We start from the raw sequence: 12,092 nt of genomic DNA on the forward strand, positions 1-12,092 counted from the left end.
GTGCACTGGGGTTACCTGATGCAGGTGCTCCAGAAGACGGGATTCGGGCCCGAATTTCGCGCCTGGATCCGGGTGCTTTACGGAGCGCCCCGGGCCAGGGTGCGGCTGGGATCGGCCCGTTCAGAGGAGTGGTTGTTGGGGAGGGGTACCCGACAGGGCTGTCCTCTGTCCCCCCTCCTCTTCGCGTTGGCGATTGAGCCCCTTGCCGTCTCCGCCCGTGATGCCCTGCAGAGCTGGGGGATAGCCGTGGGTGACACTACTAATGTGATATCCCTATACGCAGATGATGCACTCTTTTATCTTACCTCCCCCTCTGAGGCCCTTCCAGCATTGATGCAGGTCCTGGACCGCTTTGGTGCGGCCTCTGGGTTGCGCATTAATCTTAACAAATCCCTAGTGTTCCCGCTGACGGGCTGCGCCCCGGACCCCAGTGTGGATGGACCTTACCAGGACCTCCGTTGGGAACGAGAGGCGTTCCGCTATCTTGGCATCCAGGTGGCCGCGTCCGATGAAGCCCTGCTGACTCACAATGTTGACAGGGTGCTTATAGCCCTCCGCAAGTCTGTCACCTTTTGGAACACGCTTCCCCTCTCTCTCATGGGACGGTTGGCAGTTGCCAAAATGGTGATGCTCCCTAGAATCCTTTGTCTTGCAAAACACCCTATGTCCATTGCCTCCCGAGTGTTTCGCACTTTGGACTCGCTCCTCACTTCCCTGCTGTGGGCGGGTGGGCGCAGCAGGGTGGCGTTACGCACGGTGGTGCGCTCCTGGGAGGAAGGAGGCCTTGAGGCCCCGAGATTCGACCTATATTATTTTGCGGCGCAACTCCTCCCAGCGGCGAGGTGGTTTGTTTGCGGAGGAACAAAACTGGGAACTAGCACTGCTGGCCGGTACGGCTAATGAAAGGGTTCTGAGAGAGGCCCTGATGCAGGGCCGCGGCGCTGCGGACACTTTACCGTATGTGGTGCGCCACACAGCCGACATCTGGCAGCGGGTTGTTGAAAAGGTATTGAGGCGGGCACCGTTTCATAGGGAACTGCCGATCTGGATTTTGGCCCCAGTGCTCCGGTTGGAAGAATCTATGTCCTACCGTGAGTGGCGCTCTGGAGGATGTGAGACATTGGCGGATCTCTACCCAGACGACTCTTTCATATCCCTTGAACGAGCCAGGGAGTCCTTTGAGTTGGGGAGGGGGGCAATACCTCCATTATCGGAGCCTCCACGATGTGGCCAGGATTACATGGCCCCAGTTCCCGGAGGCCCCTCCAGTTACACACACTCTTGACATCATCTTGTCCTGTGGGCGAGGCAAACGCTTGATCTCCCTCCTCTACTCGGCCATGCGCCGTGATTCGACCCCCCCTACGGCGCCGGCTTGGGCGGCTTGGGAGTTGGACCTAGGGGTGTCGCTGGAACCGAGCCAGCGGAAGCGCATAGGGCTATTGACTCACAAGGTCTCCTGTAATGCGCGTTTCAAACTTATACACTTTAACTTTCTCCACCGAACCTATATGACCCCTATCTCCTTGCATCGTATCTCAGCGGATAGACCTCACACTTGCCCGAGGTGTGGAGCGCAGAGAGCGGGCTTTCTGCATTTAGCATGGGTCTGCCCCCCTGTTCAGGACTTTTGGAGGAAAGTGGTACCCCACATTGCCCGGGCCACGCATATCAACCTCCTTTTAGATCCGCTCCAGTGACTCCTGGCGCTGATACCCAAGCCCAAGAGGAAAAAGCTGTCTTATAAGTTCTTGCAACTTTTATTAGTCCTAGCGAGGAGACGAGTGGCCATTACGTGGATGGGCCAAAGAGCGCCCGACCTTTCCCTTTGGTTGAATGATGCGAAAGAATGGGCTCTGGCTGAGGAGACGCACATGCAGCGCTCTCGCAGAGATGAGAAACTGCAGGATGATCTGCTAGCCTGGAGGGTGCTGTGCATGGAGGGGCTGATGGATGATGAGTCGGATGCCACCAGTGCTGAACTGTTTACTCCCACAGATTCGGAGTCCGATTGAGCTGGGGAGAGATGGGTGATGAGGGGATTCGATCAGGTGCAGGAGCCCACTGTACCCGCGCCGGATTTCCGTCTAATGTTTGCTTGTACACGGAGATCCGTATAGGTCCAGTCTGTTTTATTAGGCCCATGCCTTAGCCAGTCCCCACACTTGTGACTTACTTCCTTAGAATCTGTACTACTGATGCCTTTGGGTTTGTTTCGGGGGGGGGTTTAGTTGTTATTGAACTGTTATCTGCAGTACGAACTCAGAAAGTGAAAACCAGAGAACGTGTTGATATGTATGGTATCCTTAGTGCACAAATGCACTTTTCTTATCCTCCTTGCATATTTTGCCCCTGCGCCGCCCAGCCTCCGGGATGTGGGCTATATCAGGCAGTGTATTGTTCTAGTACTGGCGTGCTATTATTTCAATCACGTATAAGATCTGGCTGCCATTGTGTATTGTGCATACTCTGTGTTTTCGCAATAAAAACATATTTAAAAAAAAAAAAAGTTTGCCAGCAGGAGAGTCTAAAAAAAAAAATTTAAGAACTGGGGATGGTGACACAAAGGGTCACTTTGCAGCACTACCTTTGCAATACATTAAACATGGTTTTATATGTTGCTTTTTCAGGTTAAAGTCTTTAAAAGGCTACTTTTTTTTTGTTTGACATGTCTATTCTGGTGACCTTCAGAAACACCTTATGCTGCCCTCTTCTATTCTGGTGACCTTCAGAAACACCTTATGCTGCCCTCTTCTAACAGATGTATGTTGCCCAGGTACATCATAGGCAACCGCCCTGCCCATTACATACACCCCTAAAGCTCTGTATAGCTAGAGACCGAAGCTCATACCCTTCTTCCCAGATAGCTGCTTTCACCTCTACTTTCATGCCCAGTTTCCTTGAATTTGCCTTGTGACTGCCTTTGGTGCCATGTGCATGGATAGTTGAAATAGGTCATATAACAATTATTGGGATGACCGGGGTTTATAAAAAGCATACTTGAAGTTATCCTTGTCTCATATTGATCCAATCATTATTCCACGATGCCCAACAAATCAGTGATCCATAGACCAATATTAAAATGCAGCAGGTGTCACAATTAATGGACTCGTGTTAGCTATGGTTTACCATAGCCAAGAAAGTACTGAGATTTGAATTTGACCTTCTTCATGATGTGTGGCCTTGTTTTAGATCACCAAGTCAAGTGCTCTGAATTGGCCTTGAACTACATGTAGTTATATACATGTACAAGAAGCATTATTAAACCTTTTCCAAGGATTTGGTTTACTATGCCAAATTTTCATCTGGAAGTGGCATCCACATTAGGCCAGTCATGGTACACTACACCAGGTCTGAGCATTGCTAGATTGTTGCTAGTTTAACTTTTGTACCAACCCAAACTTTATCTCATCACTGCTTTTCCATCTGATATGGTTTGTCAACTGCGGACATGTGACAATTTTTCACAATGTAGGGCTCTGAGTCATGCATGTTTGGAATGCAGGCTACAATCGCATGTCAGGCAGAATTAATACAATATGGCAGTCAGTATTGTAGATAATTAAAGATTAATAACTTTTTTAATTTGTACATGTTATTTGGTCTTTATCGCAAATGAACCAACTTAAGCCCACAGTCAACAAGCATTTGCAATGCAATAGGTCTTAGCCATGCAGCACATTATGCCAGGTACTGCAATATCTACTGTTCTTTAACATGCTGGCTTTGACACTAATGGGCACACTATACCATTATACAATGTTTATGATTAATATTTACAAAACAGTTGCAGCAGCTTTGTTAGTATTCACAGCGACCCATGTACACTGGGAAAGAAGCAATAGCTTGTTTGCAAATCGCTGTTTTGGGGTTGAGAAAGGTTTGTGCCCAATGTATTCATATAGTAGTTGATGGGTAATAAATCCCAAAGTCCGAAATGCTTTTTAAACTATACTAGCCTGTATTTATTTTGTGCCAAAAGTTACAGGTAACTGAAGAAAGCGAATACGTGTTTTGCCAATGCAGCCGGCAGGCCTAGGGCTTTTTCAAGGTTAGTGTTCACAAGAGGTGGTAAAAAAAAAAAACATGTAGTCACATAGAGCAACCATACAGATTCATAATCGTGATTGTGTAGAGTAAGGTGACCTAAACATCTACAAACAAAATGTGAAAAGTTTGACTAGCAGACTGACACAGCGGTGCTACTTAAGAACGCAATTGGAGAAAACAGGAGCAGAATGTGAGAAAATACCATGCGATAATTTGGTACAACCCAAAAACCAAATCAAGAATGCGAGAAAAACCCCTATAGTCAGATTCTTGACTGATTTTCACAACGGCCATCACCACATTTGAAAAATTCTAAAAAAAAAAAAAGAACATTGGTACCTCCTTGGCTAAAAATATATCAGGAGTAGGTACAAAATGTCCCCCAAATGGGCTTCAGTAGACCGAAAAACCTGAAACAAGCTCAATGCAGATCGGAATATACAGAAAAAAGAAAAGCGAATGCTAACTTCCTATTGAAACCATGTGGATTTTACACTTGCCATAACTGCAATGCAAGCAAACTTGGCATAAACAAACCGACTCAAGTTTCCTTAGAAACACAATACACAATCATAATCAGGGTCTGGGTCAACTGCAATTCCACCTACATAATTTTTATCATAATTTGTCCTTGTAAAAACATTATGTGGGAATCACGATCTGACCTCTCAAAACCAGAATTTAGGAACACGCTACCTAACTGTACTCTATGTGCGTGTAAAAGGCAGGTCGTCAATCTGTCGTGGATGCTCACTGATGTGAGAAGCAAAGAAAGCAGGCACTATGCCTCTAACAAACCTCTTCACTCTTATATGTAGGCACATGCTCTGACGGCGTCTGGGTAGCTTTTAGATCTCTACCCCAATATAAGCCCTTTACGTTTAAATGTACTGTTGTTTCTAGAGTGAGTGGGATCTGGGGGCTGGGAACCTATCTACGCTTTCCCGGGTTCTGTGCCTCGGACTTGCATACTCGAAAGACGACTTGGCGAATGCTAGAAGGGCTCAAGAGGGGGGCAGCAGCTCAAACACACTCTGAGCTGGAGAAGGGACAGAAACGGATATCTGGTGCGAACACTTACTTAATAGGGTGCTCTGGGTCATAGTAGTCACCCCATGTTCATCAACCAGGACATAAGCAGCATGGGAGAAGGGAGGGGTGAAAGCAGAGCTGCTACACGCAAGCCAGGTTTTAAAGGCGCAGGCACTTCTAAGAAGTGTTCAATGTCAACAATAATTAAAAGAATATCGCATGAAGTGCAGCGTCTCCTGTGCAACAATGGTTTGGGGGACTCTGAGGACGTGAAAGCACAGTGGGGGAGAGGCCGGGGAGGAGGTGGAACAAACCGAGCTGGAGTTGTACGGGTGTGGTCAGTGTAACACGAGCAGCGTGCACATACACTCGCCAACATAAAAAGAGTGCTCAAACCGAAAAGGAAAAACATTCCTGAGAAAGAAGACCCTTAAGAGGTTAATACTCCATGGGAGGAGTAAGACAGGAGAGGGTGGGACAGAGAAGGCCAATAAACAATACAGAAGAAAGCTGTTCAGAAGAACACATACTTAAACCAATCGGCAGCGAAAGCGCGGCCAAAGCCCATAAAAGTGAATACAGCATGCCTCGCAGAGCATGTGTGCTGCTAGGCTCGACCCAAAAATGTGAATAATTTGCGAGCATTTAACCTGGTTGGTGATCAGTGTCTTATGTTTGTGTAGTTTGTGGGCCTCATTGTGCATTGATGTAAAAATGGAGTTGCTAGTTAACCGTACATCTTTCATTAGCAAGTCAAGGTGCTTAGAGGCATCATGAGTTCTACGCCTGGAATTTGTATGTGAGAAGCTGAATGAAACTATTCAAATTTCATGCTAGATCTTATTTTCTTTGCTTTTCAGGGATACCACAATGTACGCTGTGTCTGCTGATGCCAAAGGTCTGGACACTGTTGTCAGTCTACTAGCTGATGTTGTGTTGCAGCCCAGGTTGTCAGGTAATTTCTTTCCATTGTTTTGTTAGTGCATATTCTTTGGTATCTCTCGTTTTATTGTCCTCCATGCTTCAATGCCACTCCAGACCTCAGTATGCTTCTGGCAGCTTGCTGCTGCCTATGTTGATTGTTACCATTACTGCTTGCTGTATGTACTCTTCCTTCCTCAAAGGGAGGAGATCCCCTTCCTTATTTACATTTACCACATAGGTTTGGTGGTTTTAAGTGCCCGTGTTATATGTAAATCACAAATGGGACATAACAAGTTTCCACCATGTTCAAGACTTGACTTGTTATTTTCTTGAAAGAATAGTTTGATATAACTCGGGGAGTTTTGCAATTCCATTCCCTGCAAGTTGCCTCAGGACGTCTTTGAAAGCACCATTATACACCATAGCCTTTCAAATGTACATGGCTTGACATTGATGGATTATCGACAATGTCGCCACCGAGAGAGAGATAAACCCAGTAAATTGCTGGCTTGGAAATTTAGAAGCGAGACAGACTTCTGGTGCTGGCTTTACAGTGCCCAGACTGGTCGCTTCTGAGCTCACAGGTGTCCCATCAACTCCACATTCTGAAAATATTTGCATCTGACATAGCACCTGATGAGCTTATCGACTCCTTTCTTGCAACTGTGGAGCTTCGACGGGACCCAGAGATCTTTCAGGAAGAAGGCTTAAAAAGCGATATCCCTAGAGGAGTTGCGAGAGGTGCTTGGAGACATGCCATGGGAAAAAACCTCAGGTGTTGATGGTCCTCATACAGATCTACATCGGGCGTTCTCCCACCTACTCACAGAAAGGTTAGGCTTCCAGGAGGCTAGAAAGCGGGGATACAACCCTCGACCCGCCCATGTACCTCCCCTCCGGCCCTCCCCCACCCAAAGATGCAGGAAGGAGGGATTAGGATGACATTAAAGCCAGGCCGGGATCTGATGGACCGAACTTTGTATAGGCCCTTGACAATGCTCAACTCTTACACTAAGGTCCTCTACAAAATACTGGCAAGAGGATTAAGATCTGTGGAAGGAGTGTTTTTACATGATGGTCAATGGTGTAGTACAGCCATGAATCTACATAGACTAGCTCACGTCCTACATTCAGAGGTCCTGCAAGCGACTGGGTTTGGCCCGTCTTTTGAGGATGGGCGCAATTGCAATAACGGACCCCAGGTCTAGAGTCTTGAGTGGGTGCGATGTCTCTAGAGAGTTGAGTGTGGCACATGACAGGGGTGCCTAGTATCTCTACTCCTCTTCGCGCTGGCTCTCAAACCGTTGGCGATTCAACTCCAGCAGGCTTTGAGTGATTAGGGAATTAAAATGGGTAATACGACGCATTGCTATCCCTGTATGCCGTTAATGCTCTGTTTTACCTAGTGCGACTGAGAGAGTTGGTTTCAAGACTATTGGCTTACCTAGATAGATTTGGGATTCTCTCAAGCTTGAAGGTTAACAGACCCAAAACCCTCTTTTTCCCACTCTCGGGACTTGTGGGATCCTTACAAAGCAGTTGCTGGATCGATGGTCTCTGCTGGGAGACAAAAAAATTGAGGTACCTGGGGATGATGGTAGCACTGACGTCTGAAAATCAGCATAAATACAATAAGGGATGGATCCTCGAGGGATTACACTCATCAGTAAAGTTCTGGAACACATTATCATTATAGATCACAGGAAGGGTGGCAGTGGCCAAGATGGCGTCCCTAAGGATGTATGTCTACGTTGTGCAGAACTCCCCATCTTCACTGCCTCCTCAAACATTTAAGACACTAAATAATCTCCTAGGAGGTGCAGCAGAGTTGCTTTATCCACTCTTCAGCAGGATCAGGAGGGCGGGCCAGGTCTGCCAGATATGGAACTTTATTATTATGCGGAACACATACAGCATGGTGTTAAGTGGGCAGTACTTGAGCATAGTTGAGAGAGTATCCCTATATCTTAAGGCATACCGTATATGCCTGAGAGAGAATAATGACTAAAGTTATTCAACATCTGTTCTTTTCTAGGGTCCTGGGGCTGTAGCTTTTGAAGCCCTTTCAGACCATTCGAGAAAGCCAGTGTAACACACAGTGATATGAGGAATGTTGCGATATGCTAGGAGATTTATACCCTGGGGGGAGATTTATCACCTTCAAGTAGACGCAGGAAACATTCGGTTGGAGGTAAAGACAGTTTCTACAGTACCCAAGACCAGAGAGATCTGGACTGGCTTTCCTGACCCCCCTCCACAGACTCAAAATCTTCAGGTTATCCTAAGCAAGGGCACAAGTGGGCACTTGGTGTCTCTGCTATATAAGGCCTTGGAAACGGACAGGGTGTACATTGCAAGCAAAGCTAAAGCGGCCTAGGGAGATAACTTGGATGAACCTCTCACAAAGGAGGAGTGAAAGAAGACTAATGGCCTATCCTGTAACATCACATTTTCTAATCTCTGCCAGACTATCTATCTTATCGACCATCCTCCTTAAACCACTTAACCTTCACTAATGATCAAACCGAACTGGAATTAATATCATCTTTCACTAAGTAAATGGAGTAAATGCATGCTTTTCTTTCTTGAGAGCAATTGACTAATTTCAATAACTACTGGATTAACCACTAACCTTGGGTTTCGGAGTCTTGTGCTACTCGCAGTAAAGCGCTTCAACGCCTTCTCAGGGGTCGTAACCGTTATATAAATGCAAGGCTCAAATTGATACACTTCAACCATCTTCCCTGCGCTTATTTCACCCTAATTTGCAGAATTTCCCCATGCTGCTCCGTCGCCTGTCAGAGATGCGGATCGGAGCGTGCCACTTTCATGGACCCGATGTGGCTCTGCCCAGGAGTACTGAAATACTGACAGGAGGTTGTGATGCGGGTTCACAGGGCAGCCGGCCTGGTAGTGGACTTGACACCACAATCATGTCTGTTGGGGCTCACTCCACGGCCAATAAAAAAAAATATGCAGTGCAGGCTCCTATTAGCTAACTGGCAGGTAGCCATGGGTTGGATGGGGGCCAGAATCCCTGTGATACCTCTTTGGGTTTAGGTCACAAAGGAGTGAGCTCTGGTGGAAGAAAAACATGAAACTCGCACATAGAGACAATAATTTGACTGAAGATCTGGCCTGTTGGGTGTCAACATTGGGAGCCTTTGATAGGAAAGGTGAATAGGCCCACATACACAGGCATGATCCCGCTGGGCAGGCCAGTGTAATGGGTGGGCACTCTATTGGGTTACCTGGAAACGTCCACGGATTACAAGGCAAACACTGATTCAGTTATGTTGTAGTGCTTTGGCGGCAAGGCCTACACGGCGGGCCCTGTAAACCCTGTATAATAATATGAAGTGGGTTTGAGGAGGGGGAAACACCGCACAGTTGCTCTTACATGTGTTTGATTTTCAGTAGCTCATTGTAGAAGATGGATACATTAAATTGAACATTTTAAAAAAAAACACAAGTAACATATCATAAATGCTAGCCAGACAGTGACCCACAATAAATGACTGCATAATTCACCTTTTTTTCAATGCTGTAGATTTCAGTTGTAATCATTTGAATCTGCAGAGCCATCTAATTGCATTGACCCTAGAATGTGATTTCTGTATAGCTTAGTGCTTCTGAATTTTACTTCAAACATTCTTGGAAAACAATTGGGCTGCACTTAATTTACGATTTTCTGTTCATTGTGGTAGGTAATATTGTAAAGTGCAATCAATATCTGCCATGCCTTGAGCTCTAGTCACTGATAGCTTTCAGAATAATGAAGCCTGTTTCTGATCTAGTCACTGCTCATTGTTTTAAGTGTCCAGTGTTGCTGTTTGCTGCTGGTCATTATGGTTGAGACTTGAGACTATAAGTAGGCTAGCATTAGAGGAGCCCTGTTTGAAAGGACAGTATCCGAGATGACCTAACTAAAGGTAAATTTCTAGTCATTCATGATTGGTTGTGATGAGTCGGTTTTCTACCATTTGATAACAGAAGAAGAGATTGAAATGACGCGCATGGCTGTGCGATTTGAGCTGGAAGACTTAAACATGAGGCCTGACCCAGAGCCCTTACTCACAGAGATGATTCATGCGGTAATTCTTCCATTACAGCCTTTTAAGAGCTTCTTTTCAATTCTGTTAACCCACCAGATATAATCAATTATACTTTTCTTCTGTGAAAGGCTGCCTTCCGAGGGAATACTGTTGGCCTGCCAAGGTACTGCCCCGAAGAAAACATTGGCCAAATTGATCAGAACGTCCTCCACTCATACTTGCAAAATTACTACACACCCAGCCGGATGGTGTTGGCGGGGGTCGGCATAGAACATGAGCAGCTGTTGGATTGTGCCAACAAGTACCTACTTGGAGTGAAGCCAGTGTGGGGCGCAGGGAGTCACCAGGACATCGACCGATCAGTCGCACAATACACTGGAGGAATTGTTAAGGTAAAGGAGAAGCATCATAAATAGTGATATAGCCAAGTTAAGAGCGTGACTTGTGAAATTTTTGCTTACAAATACACAATAAGAATGCCGTGTCCTCCTGCCTCTTCATGCTTGAGATCAATGCACTATCCACCCTCTGATGAGCCAGGACCGCTCCATATTATTGCAAAGAAAGGATGGCTGCGTGAATGTTGCGCAAAGTTGTGAGGCAATTTAAACTCAAAATATAAATAGCCATCCACCATCAACCAGACAGTACAGAAAAATCTATACTATATAAAGCCAAAAACGAATATATTCTGAGCTTGCTTCAACAATAGAGTCCTTAGTAAATCAAGGTCGAGACGATCTTCTTATCTTCGTTTATTACACAGCACTTCTTCATCAACAATCCTAGCTGCCAACACGTGTTTCGTCTTTAGTGGTATAAGCCACAGACTTCCTCAGGGCTATTGGTAACAGGAGTTTCTTTACGGTTAATGAAAATGACAAGCAGTATCGCAGTATTTAATCACAAGAATTATTCAGCAGAACAGTGGTTCGTGGCGAAGTTTTCTAAGAGTCTTCACAAATATTGAAAAACACCAACGAACCTAAGAATGACATGGTCTAGCACAAGTCTCGAGCAGTGGCGTCTAGCTTGATTTACTAAGGACTCTATTTATTGTTGATGCAAGCTCAGGATATATTCGTTTTAGCTCCATATTATTGCTCACCTGTTGGCCACTCTGGGGTCAGGGTGGCTGCTGACTGCAGTTAAGACTCCTGTAAGTTTACAGATGGTGACTGTGGGTGTAGGCTCTGACCAAACATGGTTGCCAATGCATTAGCAACACAAATTGGGAACAGGGAGATGTGGTGCAAAGAACAACTTGGGAATTGTCGTTTTTGTGAATACTTTCTGACATTGAAGGCCACACGAGGGGTTCCTGGGTATTCTAGGAGGTCTTGCACTCGCCCCAAGTATCTTTTCAGTGCACACATGGATGCACGCAGATGTATCGCCTTCCCTTCCTTGATGTGAGCCCTGGCCTGGTGCAGAACTCCCTCTGGGGTATAGATTTAATGGAACCCCACAACACAACAATCATGCAAGCCAGGAGTGTTAATGTGCAGAATTACATTCACACCTCTGATTTAAAGCTAGAAATGTAATCTTATCCATTTCCATTTTTGTGCCCTCAAAGGCCCCACATGGAAATGCAGAAGATGGGTGGGGTAGGAGAGAGAGAGAGAGTCTACAGACAGCAGCATGCAGCTGCTCCTCCACCTAATGGCTTGTGCTACGCAACAAATAATACAAGGGTGGGTGCGCTCACACTGATGAAAGGTCGTGGATGCCACAGTGATTTAAATGCTAGTCATTGTAACAAGTGATTTGCAGATCAGAGTCCGCCTTCCATCTTTCTGAGGTCGGTAAATTGAGTATTATTACATTGAATACTAGTACGGTCTATTAATAAATTAGGCAAAAGTAACACCAGGTAATTGGAGCACTCGGAAACGACAGAAGTGTGGTTTGAAGCACTTGAAAAAACAAGTTATTTTTAGTAACGTATTACTTGCACTGCCAGCCTGTTTCTTTCCTCTGCAAAGAAGCCCTGTTGTGAATCGTGACCAGAGTGCAATGGAAGTACTG

General features: G+C 45.8%; 1 protein-coding gene across 2 annotated transcripts in view; it reads left to right on the forward strand.

Annotated features, from left to right (window-relative positions):
• Nucleotides 1-12,092, forward strand: part of PMPCA (peptidase, mitochondrial processing subunit alpha) — a 110,017-nt gene that overhangs the window by 64,227 nt on the left and 33,698 nt on the right. For both annotated transcript variants that reach the window (XM_078641912.1, XM_078641913.1), the window contains exons 5-7: nt 5,943-6,037; nt 10,000-10,100; nt 10,190-10,453. In XM_078641912.1, coding sequence (XP_078498038.1) covers nt 5,943-6,037; nt 10,000-10,100; nt 10,190-10,453 — 460 coding nt within the window. The remainder of the gene's footprint in view (nt 1-5,942; nt 6,038-9,999; nt 10,101-10,189; nt 10,454-12,092) is intronic.

This window comes from Lissotriton helveticus, chromosome 5_1, assembly GCF_964261635.1.
Source record: "Lissotriton helveticus chromosome 5_1, aLisHel1.1, whole genome shotgun sequence".
In the NCBI taxonomy this organism is placed as follows: Eukaryota; Metazoa; Chordata; class Amphibia; order Caudata; family Salamandridae; genus Lissotriton; species Lissotriton helveticus.